A 22,321-nucleotide genomic window follows, 5' to 3' on the forward strand; every position below is an offset into this window, starting at 1 on the left:
CAAGATCTTCTCTCCTCCAGAAAGGAAAAGATGTTGTAATGAGGAGAATTGGAGAAGGTTTCTCAATGAAGGTTAATCATTTAGAAACTTATTTCCAGCAGTTGTTCTAGATTTGATATTTTCAGCTACTTTCAAGCATTTTCTAGTTCATGCGTTTTCAGTATTTTTATTTCTCTAGACACACCGTATATAAAGAAATAATACATTATATATACAGCAATATTGAGATTAATATATGGTGTTCTTTGGAAAACACGATCTGAACCATAGAGATTCATTTTAGAATAGAGAACTGTTTCGTTAGTCACAATTTTACCTGCATAACACCTGGAACAGGGCTACCAACTGCTGTCAGTGTCGAGAAAAGTTTCGTGTAAGTAGGATTGCATCTGTCTAGGCGTTCTCACAACTTCAAATATCATGATCCCAAGTAATGGAATTAGAACACTTTGGGGGGAGGGAAAGATACTTTTATGGTTGAGTGTACACCTTAACGTTATGTTCTGAACCATACAAGCTCCAGCCGGTAATCGAATCCAAAAGTGAATTTAAAGAGTAGAAAATTGTATACAGTACACACTAACAAAGCGCTCGTTCTATGTATTGGTCTGAATGTTGTTCAGTTGTCTGACTGGTATTTTCATTGTAAGAGATAATCACATATTTGATTCTTATGACGTAAAATTGATATAACTATGAAGATTGCATGCTTAAGGATCGACAAATCATGTGGCAGATTTTACGAGTAGAATATGTATCACGATTACAAGTATGCATATCACTGTTATGAGTAGGTATATCACGATAAGAAGTATGTGTGTTACGATTAGGAGTATGTATGTCCCGATTACAAGTATATGTGTTCTATTATATGTGGTGTGTGTATATGTGTTCTACTATATTGAAGTATATGTGTCACGATTAGAAGTTTGGATTTTACGATTAGAAGTATGTGTGTTACTATAGCAGTATGTATGTCACGATTAGAAGTATGTGTGTTACAATTAGGAATATGTATGTCACAATTAGAAGTATGTGGGTTACGATTAGGAGTATGTAAATCATGATTAGAAGTATCTATCACGATAAGAAATAGAGTCTAAGTGCGTTGCGATAGGAGTATGTACAGATGGTGATCAGAAAAATGGAAACACCTATAGTTGGCAACACGTCAGATGTATGGGTTGGCAGTGGTGTCGTGGCGCCCGCAGCGCCGGACCGCTGGTGGTGATGTGTTAGGTCGGTCTCCATACTACGTCAGGCGCAGTGGAACAGCAGTGTCCAGTGGCTGCAGCAGATGGAGGTAGTGTAAAATGGGAGACCTCTCAGATTTTCAAAGAGGGCAAATTGTTGGTGCGCGGTTATGTGAAGTGAGTGTGACGGCAGTGGCTACTGTGTTAGGTGTGTCGCGTGGGACAGTGTCGAAGGTGATGACGGCCTACACAGCACACGGGAAAACCACATCGGGGAGGCAGAACAGTGGGCGGAAGAAAATCATGAGTGACAGGGCACGCCGGGTATTAAAGCGCATTGTCACGCAGAACCGTCGTGCCACTGCGGAGCAAGTGACGGAAGAACTGAATCAGCACCTCCCCCACACTGTTTTGACAATAACAGTCCGCCGCGAATTTCATGACATGAACTTACGGGGTCGTGTTGCACTGGCCAAACCGCTCATCAGGGTCCATAACGCTTTCGCACGCCGCTGCCGCGACAATGCAACTTGGACCGTTGAGGACTGGAAACGTGTGATATGGTCGGATAAGTCATCCTTCACCCTATTCCCAACCACAGGCCGTGTTAATGTGTGGTGAGTCACATGGATGTATGGATGTCACAATTAGAAGTATGTGTGTTACGATAGGAGCACGTATGTCACGATTAGATGTATGCCACTATTAGAAGTATATGTGTTACAATTAGGAATATGTATGTCACGATTAGAAGTGTGTGTGTGTTGGATTAGATTATGTATGTCACGATTAGAAGTGTGTGTGTTGGATTAGATTATGTATGTCACGATTAGAAGTATGCGCGTTAGATTAGGAGTATGTATGTCAGGATTAGAAGTATGTGTATTTCGATTAGGAGTATATGTGTGTGTTAGGTGTATGTGTGTTACATGTTTTATTGTTAGGAGTATGTGTGTCACTATTAGGAATATGGGTGTGTCACAATTAGGGATATATGTCACGTTAGGTGTATGTGTGTCATTGTAAGGAATATACATGTAAATCACTGTTAGGAGTACGTGTGTCACTGTTAGAAATACTGGATCACTTTTAGGAGTATGTGTTACTGTTAACCACATAAGTCGAAAGATTTACGGAGGGACTGTAATGTGTCGTCAGCATGTCACAGAATGATGTCGTAAGTTTGCGGTTGGTAAAGAAAACGTCACCGACGAGAAGCGCAGAGACCGACCCTGCAGGGCATCAACAGATTTGAACATAGCTTGCGTGGAGGAACTGATTCAGGACAACAAGAGGTTTACGTTACAGTATCTAATGGCAGAATTGGGAATGTCATTCACAAGCGTTCGTTACATTTTCCTTCAGACGAGGAGATGAAATACTTCGTAACAAAGTGGCTTAACAAGCAAGGACATGATTCGTACCATTAGTGAATCTTCAAATTTATCCCTCGATGCGACTAGTGATTCTACCGATATGAAGAATATGTCGAAAAGTAACGTAATGTATGTACTATCTGTTGGCAATATTGGTTGTATAAAATCATATATATAATGTTTCACTGCAGGCTTTGTAACCTTACTTTCTGATCATCCTTCGTAATAATCCGACGTAGTCCCATTTGTAGTCCCGTAGTAAAAAATACAACTTTATGTTGGGTTGGAAACACTGGTAACATGGAAATATTGGCTAATACGTGAAGCTACTTACCCTTCTAAATGTTTGCTTCATACGAAATTTTAACTGTATCTCTAAATTAGGTTAGATTCCAAGTAGGAGTAACTTTAAGTGGTTCAGTTTGTAATCTTCAAATCTTAAAGATGTGTGTTACTTACATCCTAGCCAACATTACAGATGCATTTAACAGGAATAAAATATGGCTTTGAAGCTAATTAGATTTTTTTTAGTTTAATGTTTCACAATTATGCCTGTTAGGCTAAGGGAGACAAATGATTAAGGTAAATGAATGGTGATAAAAAAATTGACGGAATGAGAATGTGGGAGGAAACGGGAGTACCCTGAGAAAACTCACGAACACGATGTTGTTCACCCCAGAAATAGTAGGCCCCATACTATAGCTAGTCGACTCAGCAAAACATTTTGAGAGGTCAAAGGTCAAGGTCCTTGACAAAAGATCATTAACTTAGGGCTATCTAGGACCGCTTCTATATTTTGACAGGGGTGCTTTGGCCCAGTCCCTAAATTTTGGCAGGGAACCGAGCGCGCGGCGAACACGTGACCGCACTAATATTTGACAATATTTTACGAAGAAACGAGATGGACCACCCAAATTTATAGTGGTATATATTAAAATCTTATACTACTATACCAAAGGACCTCGCACTTTTCTTATGGAAAGTGGCTTTCGGCTAATGTTGTTGAAACTTCGCTGGTTGATAGTTCTTAACATGTGGATCAAAAGTCTCAATAAGCACAAAGACCGAAATCTACTCCTTCCCCCCTAAAAACCCCCTCAAAGTAGGTGGGGGGGATTGAACTGATTTCAGCATGTAAAAAAATTGATTTTTTAATAAACCCAACAAGGACCCAAAACAACCACATGTTAGACTATCAAACTACCCCACTTGACACCGTCCTTTTCCCCCCACATACCCCCCCGCGAGTTACCTTATGGATGTTCCATATTACTGTAGTTTATATTTGCGCGTATGTGTTGATATACCTACAGTTTTGGTCTCACCGACGATATAATGGGTTTCACGTATCGGTGATTACGAATCTGAGGTGAGAGTTCTAGAATTCAAGATGGAGGATCAATATGGCGGATCAAAAACACGAAACTCCTGAATGTAGCCAAAAATAGCTGTTTACTAGGGTATTTTGGGTCGTTGGTTACGAATCTGAGGTCAAAATTCTTGAATTCAAGATTGCAGATCCAATATGGTGGAGAAAAACGTCGAGGCCACAAATCGTAGTAGAATAAAGTGTTTTTAGATCACTGTTTATGTACGCAACATTCCTTGATACTTCAGCCACCATGTAGAATTATTCTGCACCCTTGCCCTTTAACAAAACCCACCACAGATATCTTAGTGCTGAACGGTGTTAAAATAATTCATCAATTATTTGTTCATTATTTTCATTATTTCGGTTTGCAGCATCTAATGTGGTACTTAGCAATGAGTCATCGGGATATCTAATATTCTGTGAGCTTTAATATTCGGGATACCTAATGTACGAGCACCGCTTTGACATGTATAGTAGTAACCTTCAATAACATTTTGATCATAATCCTGGTCACCTTCATCATTGGCTACATATGCTATGAAAACTTGATGCTTAGTTGCATTGAGGAACCTTGAGTAGAGACGTATGCGCAGGAATCCCGGTTTAGTTACGTTTTTGTCAAACTGGAATTGCTCATCGTTATCTCGTATTAGTTTATCTTGGACGTAAGAGGATGAGAGATCTACTTGATATGTGCGTACAGTCAAATCTCGTAAGTAGTTTTAAGTTAAGTAGAGGGAAATCAATTAGGCCTTGATCATTTAGCGGTACCCATTGACCGTTCCTTTTAATAAGATTATCGATTATCGATTATCGAATATAAGATTATATTCGACTAACCACAGATTCGTAATCAGCAATACGCGAAACCCATTATATCGGTGATACAAAAACTGTAGGTATTTCAACACATACGTGCTACTATAAAATACAGTAATCTAAAAAATCCGTAGGGTAACTCGTTGGGGGGGGGGGGTGTCAAGTGGAGTAGTTTGATAGTGAAAACTGTTCTTGTTTGGGGTCCTTGTTGGGTTTATTAAAACAATCAATTGTTTTACATGCTGAAATCAGTTCAATCCCCCCCTTCCAGCTACTTGAAGGCGGTTTTTTTGGGGGGAAAGGAGTGGATTTCGGTCTTTGTGCCCATTGAGACTTTTGATCCACATGTTTAGAACTATCAACCAGCGAAGTTTCAACAAAATTAGCCGAAAGCCACTTTCCATAAGAAAAGTGCGGGGTCCTTTATATACTATACTCCTAGGTATTCCTACCAAATTTTAGATGGCGCGCACCAATGTACCCATGCCTTATAAAAGAAAATAGAATACTGTACACACTCATATAACCATATAAGGTAATAAGACCTCATCAAAGAGGAAAATAGGGTCAAAAACCTCCGAAACTTGAATTTTTGGTATTTTTTTTAACCCATGAAAGGAAACGAAATAGACCCTCAAAACCTAGAGAGCTACATACCCTGGTCCTATGTTACCATACCAATTTTTTAGTTTTGGCAAATTCTAAAATTTAAGGAGACAGTCCTAGGTACCCCTGCCAAAATTTAGGGGATGGGCCAAGGTACTCATGCCAAAATATAGAGTGGGTGGTCCTAGGTACCCCTAAGTCATTGAACCTGGGGAAGGACCTTGTGACCTTTGACCTCATAAAAAAATTTGCTAACTCAACTAGCTATAGTTCGGGGCCTACTACTAGAAACTTACAAGGGATCAAACCTGGGATCCCACGCACTAGAGATTAGAGCTCTACCACTGAACCATCGCACCTTCCTAATTAGGTATTTTCTACTAACGAAATGTGATAAAGTAAAATACCCCACTAAAGTATCCAAGTATGGAGGATTTGCATAGCATCAAGGTGTCCTGGTTTGGAAATGTAGTCATGAAGGACTACATGTAGGAGCAGTACATACATGTACACTTAATTATCTGATTGTGTCGTTCTATATCGATATTAATGGCCTTGATTATTTGTAGATATGAATGCATTCGTTTGCACTACCTCATTTTGTACAACTAGAAATGTTAGTCAAGACAGTTCTTAGAAACACTGAATCTATTTTTAGACTTGAAGTTCTAACTTGTGAAAATCAATTGAGAGAGAAAAGAGAGAGATTTCTTTGTCGTAACAAGATAAAATTACAGACATTCTTCCACGTAAACAAGAACATACGAAGCTCAAATGCACGAAATATGAGACAGAGAAAAGAGTTCTTTCTATCTTAGATAGCCATTGCTGTGCTGAGAGTTTCTTTCAGCCTAGATCTTAGAACACATCCCTTGAAGAGAATTTTCTTAGGGTATTTTTGATTTGTCCAATCTATATAGCTCTTTTTCATTTGATGTCTTTTTTTTATCTGTTCTTTTCTTAAGTGACCGTATTTTAGTAGCTCTGTAAAAAAACTAGTTGAGAAAAATCTCGTTCAAAAGTTCTGTATTTTTTATGCATGGAATGGTGTTTCGTGGAATGGAGAATGCATGATTTTCTCGGATTCTCTCGTTTTCTTCTACATTCTCACTTCACTAATCCCTTGATAATCTTCGCTTTCATTAATAAAAAGCATAACCATGGTCTATCCAATTAAAGATTTCATTTAACTTTTTTTTTTAAATTTGTGGACGGAATTAAATTAAACAGAATAATTTCTTTGGTTAGTTGGGACATGTATTCCAAGACAAAGTTATCAGATTTCTTTAGCGTGGTTCAGAAACGATTACTTTTAAACAAAACTAGATGTCCAGGTTTTAAATGAACGTTCTTTACAAATGTTTACAGAAATGATCATTTGTATATCTGTAAATCGCGTTGACATATACAGGGTGTTTCAAAACAACGCCGACAACGTTTTGAAGGCGATTCCTGACACCAAGATAAGACGAAAAATATTGACCAACCTGGGTGCACAAATGCTTCCTTTCAGACTTATAGGCTGCCGAAAACATGAAGTTTGAAGGTCCATAACTCCAAAACTATGAGAACTACTGTAATCGGGTCAAGTCTTCACTTAGGAACTAATATGTGTGCTATCCAAAAATACATGTTTCAGAATGCTGTGATACTCACAGAAATTTTTTTATGGTGGGAGATTGGCTACGGGTATATAATTTGAAATACTCAATAACTACCTTTATAAAAATTGTTGCAGAAGTACAGCAGAATTATGAAACTTGGATATTTGGATAAGACAAATACTAGTTCCTAAGTGAAGTCTTGACTCGACTACGGTAGGTACGATAGTATTGGAACTATGGACCTTTAAACTTCATGCTTTTCATGTTTTAGGCAGGCTATAATTCCGAAAGGAAGCATTTGTGCACCCAGGTTGGTCTATACTTTTCGTCTTATCTTGGTGTCAGGAATCACCTCCCAAATGTTGTCGGTGTTGTTTTGAAACACCCTGTATATCCTGATTTATAATATCCGTGCAATGGATAACAGAATGGCTTATGAGTCGCCCCGCATAGCGTAGTCGCTAACGCTCTCGCCTTCCGTGCGAGAGATCCCGGGTTCGATTCCCGGTGGGATCACTCGGTCGAAAAAGTGTCAAGCTTTTTCAGGCCAGCCACCCTGAATGAGATTATTCTGGGTTTTCCTCATTCACACCAGGCAAATGACGGGTGATACTTAACTTATAGGTCCCAGGCCGCTACCTTCCTTCCCCAATCCCTTCTTCCTTCCCTTTCGCCGGATTGTGTGCTCGCCGAGGGGCGTCATCCCTCAATCGCGGAGGGCTAAATGGCCTTAAATGCCGAAAGTCCAGAAATCTAAAAATCCTAAATCCTAAAATGTCTTACGTATATCCGGATAACGAATAGCAATTTGTGCTTCATAGTGTGTCCTACAAAACGAGAAGTAAATTTTTTAACACGTGAGCAACACTAGTTCACCTAAGTCTTGGATATCAAGCACTGCTTTAGTGTAACCCAATTCAAAGTATAAAAACAGTAAATTGATAAAGTAATTTTAAGAACACAATAAAGAGCAATTATTAATGTATAAAGATACTCAACCAAATATTTCAATAATGAATATGATTTAAATGTTGTTGTATCACACCATTCGTAGAGCTTTTGTGGCGCGGAAGGAGTCTGTTAACCTTAAGGTATTAGAAAATAACCAGGACATGCGCTTTGTACATAATTTAACAAAACAACGCGAGACGAGAACAGGTTTTACCAAGAATCGAGACGAGACAAAGGAACCTTATTTCTAATCTCATTTCGTGCGCCACATTAGTCGTCCAATACCCGGTGTGTTCATATGCATAATCTGTATTACAGTCTGTCCAAGGGCGCCGATTTCTCTGTAAATTGGGGGGGGGGAAGCATTCAAATACAGAAGGTATATGTATATGAAGATTTAGAGACAAATTGCACTCAAATTATGTCAAATATTGTGTATTCATAAATACAATAGGGGGCCCACATGAGCTTCAGCGGGCCCGGGCCTCCTTGACCCCCAGGATCGGCGCCCTTGAGTCTGTCTGGTTTAAGATAAACACTTCTAACATGATACACATGTTGATAGCAGTGCTATCTGTCGACAACACTGGAGAGGTGTGCACAAAACAGGTAGGTAATCTGTCAGATTATTCGTAAATGTTGCAGAATGGTAAGGATGCGCTCGAGACAAGATTTGAGGCTGTCTCGTCTCGAAAGTATGCTGTAAAAGTGATGTCTCGACTTGAAAAATGTATTCTTTTCTATTGGAAGAGATGTGTCTCGAATCGAATTTTGTCAGGAAAATTCTGTCTCGACTCGTCTCGTGCGCATCCCTACAGAATGGGAATAGACTGTGGCGTTACAGAGGCTCCAGTTAGAAATGACTGCTCTACAGCAACCATTATTAACCTTATCCTTGGTAAGGTCATAGTTTACTTCTTCCGTTCTATCAGTAAACGAGACCACCAAACAGATTTAACAACATGGCTATAACAAAGCCAGTGCTATCAGGCAAACGAGAACATCAAAGGCAAACTCACATTAATGAATGACAGATTCATAGACAACAGCATGAATGACATCACTATAATTATTAGTATACTGCCAACACTTCTCTTCACATTTCTACCAGCTCACCAATCATCTTCCAGGTTCCTAGCAATTCCCTATATTGTTCTTTGACATCATGCATTGGTTAGTTGAAAATCGTAAGAACAAACGCCGTGCAAAAAGCATACAACTATAAATAGTTTTTGGATGAGCTTTGAAAAATTGCTCACAGATGGAGTTAGTTCTCAATGTCATCTACTAGATAATCAGCTAAGCAGTGGGAATGTCACCGTCGACACTGGTGGAAGCAACAGTTTTACAGCTACAGCACAGTGTTGCCAACACTCCTACTTTTTCACTAGATCTGAATTTTTTACTTATCTTCTGATAAATAAAAAAATAAACTAATAAATATTTTGGTACACTTTTTATTAGTATCTGCAGAAGGCAGAATTTTGGCTCCACAACGATCGTTGAGAGAATAAAATATCCTTATAACAATCTGTACATAATTTTCATAATTCTGTATTGCTTACACTCAATAATTTAACCAGACACATGCACAGTGAAGATTCTTAGATTTTCAACTTATGCACAAATATTGCTGCTCCTTTGAGAACCATTCTTGATTGCTGCATAAAAACCTGAGCATTTACAGAGTAAAGAAGTCAAAAGGGTGGACTGCCGAGACCGTAGTGTTTACTTATCTCTCAAACAAATGTATTTTCGTTCGAGGATACATTATGTTTCTACAATCAATAAACCTACCCTCACAATGCATTAATATTTTCAAAATTAGGTGTTTGAACTTATTAAGTATTCTACCTGTTGACAGCTCCCATGACTAATAAGTTTCTTTTTTTCAGATTCGGAGCTCCTCCGTGGCTAAGCGGTTAGCGTCCACGCCTTTTTGTGGGAGACCCGGGTTCGACTCCCGGCGGGAGCCCATGTGGTTCGGATTCCACGTTAATCAGTAGGTCCACGTCTCATATAGCCTCGCTGCTGAAAGGGACGCTAAACTAAAATCAACTCAACTCATTTTTCAGATTCGAGCCTCGAATCGTGTTTCTTCCACGTTTGTCGATCTTCAGCTTTAACTTCCAATATTTTCTTAATAACTGGGAAAAATATCCACGAACAGAAAGAACATATATATATTGTTTTTAAATTTAAAATAAAATTGGATTTTATTGGATTTGAACAGTATCATGCGAATTTCTTTACTTCGACGGCTCATAAATTGCATTATGCCTGCAGATTGTTCGATATTTTATTTGCCTGGATTGCTATAAATGTAAATGGTTCAGAGTTATGCCGCTAGGGGGCACACTACTTAAAGTAGTAACTACAAATGATTGAGACTTATGTCACATAGTGTCACTACTGTTGGCAGTAATAGTTTTGTTCTAACAGAGGATTTAGATTTCTGGGCTTTTGGCATCTATGGCCATGTTAGCCCATCACGTATGAGGGATGACATCACTCGAAGATCACACTATCTGAGGAAAGGGAAAGAAGCGGCCTGGGACCTATATGTTAGGTACCACCCCGGCATTTGCCTGGTGTGAATGAAGAAAAACCTCATTCAGGATAGCTGGCTTTAAAAAGCTTTTTAAACTTTTTTCGACGGAGTGCCCCCACCGGGTTATTCTAATAGAGGAGTTATTATATATCCTAACTACAACGGATAATTATATATACGTAGAACAGTAATAAATATACATTCCATTCAAAAGGTTTCACTTATAATTAAGTTAAAATTGAGTGAATATTCGAAGTATGGGATTCTTTGCTGTAAATGTCTGGAAGAATTAAATTGTTTACAGAACGGGTAATTACTGATTTGGAGCTCCTTCGTGGCTAAACGGTTAGCGTACGCGCCTTTAGCGTGGGAAACCCTAAACGCGGGAAACTCGGATTCCACGTTAATCAGTAGGTCCTGTCTCATATAACCTCGCTGCTGAAAGGGACGTTAAACTCCTAATGAACTCAACTCACCAATTATTGATGGGAGACGCCAAAGTAAGCAATAACAAAGTAAGCGTATTATTTAAGTAGAGAAGATTCTTTATTGTGATGTACAAACAAGCAGCAATTAAATTCTTTTTTATGGAGAAGAAAAGGGTTTAAAAGAAGGAAACCCTCTGTGTCTAGAAACAGAATTCAACGCATGAACTAATCCACCGCCATACAACCATTATACTAGGTCTATGTTCTTATCGTTCGTACAGAACAGGAAAAAGAAGCTTTGGTAAGCAAGAGGTGATTACTATCACATTCCTACCGTCTCCCTTTCTAAAAGCAGCTGCTACGAGACTTGTTGAAGTCCTTTATACTTTGGACAGAATCGACAAAGTAACAGCTAGAGAGCCAAGTATTTACCTCCTTCCCGTTTCAACACAAAACACAAAACAAAACACAAGAGAAGTTAGGGGTTAGCTGGAGAAATTCTCAGTTGTCAATGGCCAGGCAAAAGGCGGTTAAACTTTTTAATTAAAAAGTCTTGGAACAGAAGAACAAATCCCTATCCCGTAATGCCTACAAGAGTTACCCACACCCACACCCGTATCTCTGCACGGCTCTTCCTTGGTGGGTGGGACATTTTCTGAAACAGCGTTATCTTCGTTTTGGAGAAATTCCAGACCAGCGCAGAGAGACATACAACAGAACTTTAACTCCCGGAAGGAAAATACGAAAGGTTATTCGTAGATCGAGTGTAAGTAATCCTCACCAAAACTTTCCGTTTTGCTTCTGCCACTAAAACTAGCAACCATGAGTTGAGGGGGGAAAAATCAAAATAACTTTGATATTGATCAGTGTCCATCTAAGGAGCTAAACTGGAGGGAGAGCTTCAGAACACACAATGGCTAAAGTAGTTTACTTTTTTATGGAACTGTAATAATAATAATAATAATAATAATAATAATAATAATAATAATAATAATAATAATAATAATAATAATAATAAATGTGTGAAAATAATACCAGTGATATATAATATCGAATACCGAAGTAATTACAAGACGTTCAAAATGCACTTAAAACAATTAGAATTGAAGAAAGAATTATAAAGGAAATACAGAAAAGCGTAATATTGAACACATGCAGAATTGTAAGAAATTTCCTGCAAACCCCAGAATAAAGGGAAAAACAGAAAGAAAAAATAATATATGAGGGACGTTCAATTTATAACTGAAATTTCTTTTTTTCCAGTGTTGCTGTGCACAGCTTGGCCCGTGTCCCATCCTGCGATAGGGTAGTCCTGACACTTTTCTGCGACGACGGGCAGTTGAGGATATAGTCTCAGAGAACGGCCATGGACGATAGCAACAAGCTTGCAGTGTGGGTCTGGCGGTCCCAGTGGAACAGCGCTGCAGCATCAAGTTCCTCCTGAAGGAAAGCGTGAAACCTGCTGAAATCTTCAGAAGATTAAGTGCGCAATATGTCGAAGAAATTCTCTCTCAGTCGCAAGTGTATAAGGTGTTCAAAGTCCGTTCTCAACGTAGCCCGTACTCCACGCCGAGCTGCTGCAATCAACGAAACCAATATTCGTCGGGTGAAGCAGCTAAATTCTGAGTAATCTACGCCTCAGTGTGAGATTTGAGAGCGAAAACAAACATCAATGTGTGAAGTATAGAAACGATCGTCCAGAACCACCTGCACTTCCGAAAATTCTTAGCCAGATGGGTCCCAAAACTGCTAACGTTCGATCTGAGGCAATGTACGAAAAACGTCAAGTCTCAGCATTTGCAGCACTTTCAGACAGAAGGCGAGAGCTTCCTTGCAAAGATAATCACCATGCGAAGAGAGCTGGGTGCATCATTACACTCCGGATTCAAAGCCCTCCAGCATGGAGTGGAGGCATCCTGATTCGCCGCCGCCTAAAAAATTCAAGGAATAAGCGTCCGCTGGCAAAGTGATTCTCACGGTATTCTGGGACAAATGTAGGTTGATATGCGCTGATTAAGTGGCACATGGGGCTACAATCAATGTGGCGTACTACAGCAAACTCCTCCGGACTAAAGTCAAAGAGAATTTGCGAAGGAAACTGCCACAGATGGTGAAAATGGCGTCAGCACCCTGCATGACAACGAGCGTTCTCATACGGCAACGACAACGATCACAGGTATCACCAAACTTGGTTGGGAGATCCTAGACCATCCCTCGTATAGCCCCGATCTGTTACCTTGCGACTTTCATCTTTTTAGTCCCCTCAAGAAGCACTTGGAGGACAAAATCCCACACTGACGAGGAAGTAAAATCGTGTGTGATGAAATGGCTGGAAAATCGTCCTAAAGAAGTCTATGCCGCAGGAATACAGGCACTCCCATACCGATGGGACAAGTGTGTGCGTTTATATGGGAAGTACCTCGAAAAAGAACAGTAAGTGATTCGCATGTTTTTTTTTTTTCTATGTAAGAGAAAAGAAGAAATTCCAGTTGTAATTTGAACGCCCCTCGTACTTGGGCGACTATTACTATATCGCCTGTACAGGTAAGGTGTGGAGAAAATAAATAAATAAATAAATAAATAAATAAATAAATAAATAAATAATAATAATAATAATAATAATAATAATAATAATAATAATAATAATAATAATAATAATAATAAAATAATAATAAAGCATCAAGAAGTAGGGACAAAATATAAATGATATATGAAAGGAACATTTTATTGCAGATATCAACCGGAAACTGTATTACAACAAAACACAATAATATTACTACTGACTGACTTGTGAGATAAATTATAATCAAGATATAAGGGCACCATAATAGACTGGATACCACAATAATTAAAAACGAAAAGGAGATATATTTGATCAGAGGCGTATTTAAGATTGCTTCCAGGCTTAAGCTCCCCCGAAATTTTATTTTATTAAGTAAATGAAATATCTTACTTAATTTTTACATTTCCAGAAATAAGGTTAGCAAAGTCCCCCGAAACAAAATCGTAAATATGCCACTGACTTGATAGACATCACAATGTTAAACACAATAAACTTTCAGGAAGCACATAAACAAGAAAAAAAAAGAAACAGGAAATAGAAACAACCAGGTCAAAACATAAAGAGAGTAACGAAAAACCGAAAAAGTTAAAATACTAGTAGTAATGTCACAAGTACAGTATGTTTAAATTTACAGTATCCTCAATTTTGCAGTATCTCTAAAATTAAATATTAGAAACATATGAAAGATTGTGGAAATAGTTCTCATTCACTGACTATTGAGAACATGTATTCTGTTATATGTAGGAATATTTTTCTCCTCTATTAATGGGAGCATTTTCCAAAAGATGAAGTGATTTTTCTGCCGTGCTAGGACCTGAAATTCAGTTCTTCATTAAACAAAAGGTATGAGTAAAAGCAAGCAGATAATTTTGATGATGAAAAGCTGTTGAAACAACGTTGTCAATATAGCTTACACCATTCCTTGCTTTTTTGAGCTTTAAATATAAACTCTAAAAATGATGTAAACATTTAAAATTATTATTATTATCAAAAAAGGAAGGGAAAAGATGTTAAAAGTAAGGCGAAAAAGGGACATAAAAGATGCTATTTCCCTCAACTATTTTGACGACTTCTCTTCTTTTGTAATCGAATACAAAATTATAGAATCAATCAATCAATCTATCGTTATATATATATTGGCTTTTATTCATATAAAATTTAAGCTAACTGAACTAAGAGAATGAAAATTGAAGGAAGTTTCTACCAACCTTCTCCTATCAGCAGATATATTATATATAAAAAAAAATGTTATACTGTTCAATGTAGTATAAATATACAAATGTTCAAAGTGACCCTTGCAAAAGGAACATATTACCCCGACAAGAGAACAAAATGCACGTACAGGGAAAACATTCTCACATGTATTTTATATGTCTTTTCTTCTGGATTATGCAAAATAAACAACATGAAAATAAATATTCTGTTCCGTAGGTAATTGGACGGACTCAGGGTAAAAGGTAACAAGTCACTTTCTTTCAATTTTCGGTTTTTAACACAATGTTCTAGTATTTTAAATGGCGCTCCTTTGTATGAAAAGCAATATGAAAACAAGACCAAAAACAAGTACAAGAGATGTGCAAAAGGAAACAAGTAAACTACAAAGGGACACACACTGGCTAAAAGGGAATAAAATGACTTGTTACCTTTTACCCCGAGGAGTTTGTGTTAAAAATACTGACTGTACGTTGTAATCAGATACTGACTTATTCCTTCATGTTTCTCATTTCAGTTTGATTGTGGCAGAGTGCGGGCGGGGCTAAAATTCACTGCAGCAACAATGTGTTTAAGAGGGAGAAAAGTTTTAGAAATGGTAAAATCAAAACAACATGATGGAGAAAGTAAAACTGGAAATCCGGTTTCTACAGTAAATTCAACTACTGTAAGAAAATTGAATTTTATGGATTCAAAAAGCTAACTAAGCCTACCAATGTTGAATGTTTCCATCAGCCTAGTACATCCAGTATAGAATTGGAACAGTGTCAATCGTATCTAAAAATAATATTTTTTTCGGAAGTGCAGAGTGAAGCTGTGAGAGAAACTGAAGAAAAGGGAAGTGTGTCTTATGTCTTGAGTAGTGACGACAATGATAAGGATCCTGTTTACGAACCGAATGTTGAGGAAGTAAGCAAACTGCAAGCAGAAGATGAGTTTAACAGTGGCAATACTAGAAAAGATGTTAGAGGAAGGAGTAGTTAAATAAGAAAGAATAGGAAGGTATCCAAAAATACAGGACAGGGTTACGTAACTGAAAGTGGAAAATATGTCACGAAGAGATCTTTTATTAGGTTAGGCACATTCGCATGAAATGTAAACAGAAAAATTGTGAAGAGACGCAAAGGAAGTTGTTTGATACCTATTGGAAAATGGGTTCCCGTGACTATAGAGCATGCTTTTTGTCAGCCTTAATAGATTTTCGTTCCCCGAATGTTTAAAGAAAGAGAAGAGACACACCAGAAAAGAAAGAAAAAAAAAAACAACAACATAATAGTTACTTATCAATATCATGTCTCCGTAAATGGAAATAATGTAAAAGTGTGCAAGTCGTGTTTTTTGGAAAGTGTTTGATGAGAGAAGCAAATTCCTGTGGCTTATTTGCTAACAAAAGCAAAAATCTCCAGGATGTACAGTGACTACTAACAAGCGAGGCAAACATTCTCCTCCAAATAAAATAAACTTATACAGATTAAGAAAAATTCAGGATTTCCTAAATTCTTTGCCAGTATATGAAAGCCATTATTGTCGAAAAGAAACTTGTAAAAAGTACTTGCCACCGTATATGACATTAGCTGAGGTGTGTAAGAAATACAGAGAACAGGCACAAGATCCTGTTGGTTATTCATTTTTTGCGAATATCTTCCATAATATGAATATTGACATTAAAAGCCCCAAAAAGGACACATGCCATTCTTGTGATGCATTTAAAATTTAAGCTTATATATGATTTGAGTGAAGATAAGGAAGAAATATTAAAGCAACAGGAAAAGAACACCATAAAGAGGCAGAATTAGCTTATGAGACTAAAATCACAGATAAAATGCTAACAAAAGAAGGGAATAATATGACATGATATGCTTGTTTTTCATCTTCAACAGTGTCTTCCCACACCCTGCATACAAAACATCAATTGCGTTTTACAAAAGACAACTGTAGACCTATAACTTAACTGTTCGTAACCTAAAGAATGAGAAAACCTCACGCTATGTGTGGTATGAAACTGTAGGTAAAAGAGGAGCAAATGAGGTTTCTTCGTGTGTATCAAAAGCTATTTCAGTTTTACCAAAGGACTTTAACCATGTAGTGCTTCACAGTAACTTTTGCTCTGGACAAAATAAAAACACTCCATTTGTGGCAATGTGTGTATCACTTATGAGCAAAACAACTCATATAAACATTTTGGATCACAAGTTTCGGGTCTCAGGGCATACCAGGATGGATTGTAACTATAACCATGGAAAGATCGAACAACTTAAAAGACGATACCAATTACCCATGACTGGGCACAGTTAATGAGAGTTGCTTCCAAGAAAAATCCTTTTGAAGTAATTGAAATGACCCAAGATGATTTTCTTGATTTCTCCACACTGGCAAAACTGAGCTGCAGATGGAAAAAACAAACGAAGAGGGAGCAAAGTTTGTATGGCAGTCTGTGAAGTGGCTCCGTTATTTTCGTAATGAACCACTGAACCTATATTATAAAACGTCGCTTAATGATGATAAATTCTGTGTTATGGACCTTTCTCGATGAAACATAAAGAATCTCACTTTGGAACCTCGAATGTGGTACAGTGCACTATTGCCAATCTCAGCAGAGAAAAAGAGAGACTTGTTATCTCTTTTGCCTTATATTCCACCAATATTTCATGATTTCTACATAGGTTTATCTACTGCAACCAATGTGCAAGATCCACTCCTTGATTCTGAAGATGATGAATAAATGCAGTTGATGGGGGGAAAGTTTGTAGTGAGCTCCTCACAGTGTCATTATCATATTACTTCTAATTCTAATATAAACGGAAGGAGTTTCTTTGAAAATATACTCTTGGTCGGTGTGCACGCAGGCATACTTAACAATATAGACATTTCTAAGTCGAAACATGACTAGTATTTTTAGTACTTTGTGAGGATTGCAAAGTGAGAAAGTATGTTTTCATTAAATTAAAAGTAAATTTATTAATAACTTCACTGCTTTTATCATTGTTTTTATATTGCAAAAGGTATATAAGATTGGAAAGTATACCCCAATAAAATAATAGTTGACAAACTTCTTAATCTTATATTTAAGACTTCATCCTATCTCATCATCACCATCGGCTATTAAACATTAAAAAGACAAAATGGAATTTTAACACATGCAGTTGGGACGCGTAAGGAATAAAAGTTGAAAACCTCGACGAGTATCCGAGATTTTCAAGTTTTTATTGCTAACTCGTCAAAGTCGCGTGTGTTAAAATTCCTTTTTGTCTTCTTAATGTTTAGCAAAGGTTAGTCGTGATGCGATGAGACGAAGTCTTACAACATAAGATTAAAAAAAGTTGAACAGTATTGGCAACTTTGTGTGTTCCAGTTCCTTTTTATTATTTTTAAATACGTGACAATCTATGGGTACAATGTGATATTGCTGAAAACGTTCTAACAATATTTTGGTTAACTTGTACACTTAGTAAATCAAAGTATGTATCAATGTAAGCATTTATGTAGTTTAACACGACAGTTCTTAGTATTCAATTAAAATAAAATAATTATAATTGACTATGATGATGACTTGTTCCTTTTTTCCATATCAACATATAAATGAACTGAAAGAAATAAGTATCATAACATACCATAATATCGTTAATAATGTTGGTAAGAGTAAAATTCCAATTGGTAACTTCAAAGTATTTACAACGAAACATACTGTAAAAATTTCAGATTTTTAAAATATTTCCTTAGGTGTTTTTACTATACCTAAATTAGTTCTTTGACTCTCCTGAAAATGAATAAAAACGACTTTTTACCTTTTACCCTGAGTCCGCCCAATTGTCTACAAAGAAAAATGAAAAGTTAACATATTTATAGAATACACATCAAAACTCAGTATTCAGCAGGCATAGTATAATCACGTGCCACTTCAAAAGTTTCAATAAAATGCACACGAATCAATACATGGGTACCACAACCTCTCTCTGTACAATTCTTCTACAGAGAGTATATTAAGTCCTTCAGGAAACTAGAACCCAATAAAATAGCAAGTGTTATGTTTACAAAGTTTTGGGTCCAGGAAGATAAAAGTTTCGTTCAGACCACACTGCTCAATGGCGCTTGCACTAGTGATCACATGATTTAAGATGGCGTCCATACAGAAGAAGGCACTGCGTGTGTTGTGAGTTACGGAGCTGAAACTTCGAGTCTTGGAGCGAAGAATGTTCTAAACAACGTTATCAGCGAACAAGTATCAAGAGATGGTACGAAAAGTTCAAGGTTGCGGGCTAAGTGTGTTAGATTTATCAGTTAGTGAGAGGCCAGGAACTAGTGACGACGCGATTCAGATAGTGCAGGAGAGCGTGTAACATGATCCAATGAAATCGTTTAAACAGAGTGAAGAGGTCACAATTACAAAGGACATACGGTAGAAGGTGAAGCGTCGACCCTACAAGTTAAACATTGTACAAATCTGATAAACGAAAACTGATAAGAAAACGGGAGCTTCTGAATCAATGCTTACGCGTTTAGAAGATGACAGTGATCTTCTGACTCGGATTCTGTTCTTAGATGAGGTCATGTTTCATATTTCGAAAAAGTATATAGACACAAGTGCAAAATTTGAGTGTACAAATAAGTTTGAGATGCATGCACAAAAATAATATATTTGAATTTTGTTTGCACCACAGGTGCACTCATGGAGGGTTCAGAGTCGAATAAATTTTCGACTTTGAATCATTCCCTTCCTTAACAAGAAATTTTTGAATGTGCGTCTGCAGCCAGTACTCACCATATATGCCCATGAAGAAGTTATGGAGTCCACTCGCTTGCCATTTAGAAATACAGGTACAGTAATTAATCATTTAATTACTTTCCAACATGCGGTACCAACGCGCCACTGCGTTAATTGAAAAGAGATCACTGTCAATCCTTTGGATCTGTTGCTTTGAAGGCAGGTCTGCAGCCAACCGCGGAAACTTAGAGAGGGAAATAAGGAATGACTATATTTATTAAAATTTTTTAATTTCCTGTATTAAAATTCTCTTCGTAAGGTAGGTCAGAAAAATTTTATGAGTTAGAGGGCAGAATTTCTAACTCCCTATTGCTGCACCTAAATGCTTCAGCTGTCTTATTCATTGTTGAATGCGTTGCTGACTAGTAATAAAATGATGCTTAAATGTATCACGTTTAAATTATAAAGAATTAGCATTATTGCATAACTCACAGGATGTGGGTTTATTATACTAGTAACAAGTTACATCTTAGATGAGGGAGAATTTATTAAGAAATACAAAAAAAAAAAAACACCATTGTATGAGATAATTAAAATAACAATATGATACAGGTAGTATAGTAATTCGAGGTTCGAATTGATAAAGGAGTTTGTTCTTGTTTGTACTCTCGTGTGTAACACAGGATCTGGTGCTCACCTCACACAGTTTATGTCATGTAAAAATTAAATGCACTAGGCATACTCACAGTTCATGTAACTTCTCCATAGCTGTCGTTCTGGATTGCGCCACTCAGCTTGGCAACGTTTGACGATTGATGCTGAATGATTGAAGGATTCCGAATAAATGATGCTAACTGTTCCACGGCGCAAGTTTTTATACTAGTTTCGAAGGTTATTTTGAAGTTTTTCTGAAAACACTTACATACACTTATTTTTTTACCAAAAAAGAAAAAGAAAAAAGAAAATATGTTTTTCTTTTTAAAATTGATGCCTTGAAAGTGTTTATGAAATGTATTTTCGCTTTCGATCGGGAATTCCGTTTACGTACTAGTTCTTGTCGACAAGATCTTGCGACCATGGGCGGAGTTAGGAATTGTCTCATGGGTGGGCAGACCTTTTGTCTGCTGGGGGACACGGTAAATACAAATGAGAATTGAAAGATCTTATAGTTAGCATTTTTATTTTTTGTCAAATAGTTGGGAGGGGGCAATGCCTCCTATGCCCCCCATAGCTCCGCCTATGCTTGCGACTTGTTTTTGTTCTTGGAATTGATTAGTTTTAAAATTGTGTTCACAGATGATGCATCTTAAATTTATGTGAGTATATTTTTTTTTAAATTAATAATTTATAATCCGCGGAACATTATAGTAAGAAAACACTGCAAATTTCAATAGTAAAATTAGAACACGTTATCTATATCCAAATATATACAATATCGTACATAACTCTCGTCTCAATGCGGCGAAATTAGTGTTGGAATAAATATATCCTATTCGATTGTAAAGAGATATTATACCTTTCATTTTAAAACTAATGTTTTCCCCACAAATCTTGCATCTTCAATGGCCAACTTGTACTATGTTTTTGAATGTTCTTGTTTCTAAAATCTTGTAATTTTATTTCTTTATGGGGGTGCGGTGGCTCAGTGGTAGAGCGTTCACCTACGGCGCTTGGGGTTCCTGGTTGGATCCCAGCCCGCGCCGTGTGGACAAACACCATGCTCGTGGGTTTTCTCGGGGTTCTCCCGCTTCCTCCCAATTTCTTCATTCCACCATTCCATTCATTTCTCGTAATCATCGTCTCCTTTAGCCTAACCAGCATAATCGTGGGACGTAAAACTCAAAAATTTCATTTCATTTCATTTATTTCTTTATTCATATATAAGCAATATCAATTTTGAGAGCTCTGCATGCACTAGCGCCGCGTAGTGCTGGCTGTCTGAACTCACAGAGTGGAAATACCATTCTTTTTGCTCTAGTCATACCTCATCATCCATACTTCCCATGCCATGATCCAACAAACGAATGTTTGAAATAGTGTGTGAATCTAAGAGGCAAGTAAGTTAAACAATCCTTTTCTTAATTTTCCAGTCGATGAAACACCTGCTAAAATACAAGGTTAGCCGAATTCAATATTAATTTACCATCGTATGATACATTATTATTATTATTATTATTATTATTATTATTATTATTATTCTTTGAAAATAATAACTAAAAGTAACTTACCTGACATCATGTGGCATTGGAAGCGTAGCACCACGGTCTAATAGAATCTTAATAATTTCGTAATTATCTCGATGTGCAGCCAAAATTAAGGGTGTTATATCGGGAGTAAAGGTGGCCGTATCTGCAGGCAACGCTTCCCAGCTCTACAAAAGAAGAAAACGGATATAAATACATCAGTGAATCTTCAAATAAATATACGATAAAATAAATATACGATATATATTAGCAAAATTACTTTGTTAGGTAGAAGGTAGAGCAAATACACATGGGATTTGATTTTCTCCCGCAACCAGTTTTATTACAAAACTTTCAGTTATAAAATGAATAGTTTTTTTTAAATATATATTTTTATTGTTTATTAAGCCTACATTTGTGATTACAGAATTGTTTATACTCGAAAAAATAATTCAACATAAGCATGTAGACAAATTTAACAATATATGTGTAGAAACATAGACTATGAGAACAATAATATAATTGTTATTTACCATAGTAACATTTATTATTTGATACAATATAACACAAAATTCTGCTATATAAGCTTGAGGAATGTAGCTATTTAGGTAACATAAAATATACCGGTACTGTCTGAAATTGGAAACTTTCGAACTGAATGCCACAAAGAACGGTCCTAGGGCCAACTACATTTTAAATATTTTAAATATATGAAAATGGTTGATTCTTCGTCTAGTAGCAATTGCGAGAGTTTGGTGAGA

General features: G+C 37.0%; 1 protein-coding gene across 5 annotated transcripts in view; it reads right to left on the reverse strand.

The window, feature by feature from the left end:
- The window catches only part of Trpgamma (Transient receptor potential cation channel gamma), a 1,754,629-nt gene that overhangs the window by 325,345 nt on the left and 1,406,963 nt on the right, over nucleotides 1-22,321 (reverse strand). For all 5 annotated transcript variants that reach the window (XM_081752586.1, XM_081752588.1, XM_081752585.1 and 2 more), the window contains one exon: nucleotides 21,606-21,748. In XM_081752586.1, the coding sequence (XP_081608712.1) occupies nucleotides 21,606-21,748 (143 nt within the window). The remainder of the gene's footprint in view (nucleotides 1-21,605; nucleotides 21,749-22,321) is intronic.

The sequence above is a fragment of the Thermobia domestica genome, chromosome 3, assembly GCF_964235325.1.
Source record: "Thermobia domestica chromosome 3, izTheDome1.hap1.1, whole genome shotgun sequence".
NCBI classification, from domain to species: Eukaryota; Metazoa; Arthropoda; class Insecta; order Zygentoma; family Lepismatidae; genus Thermobia; species Thermobia domestica.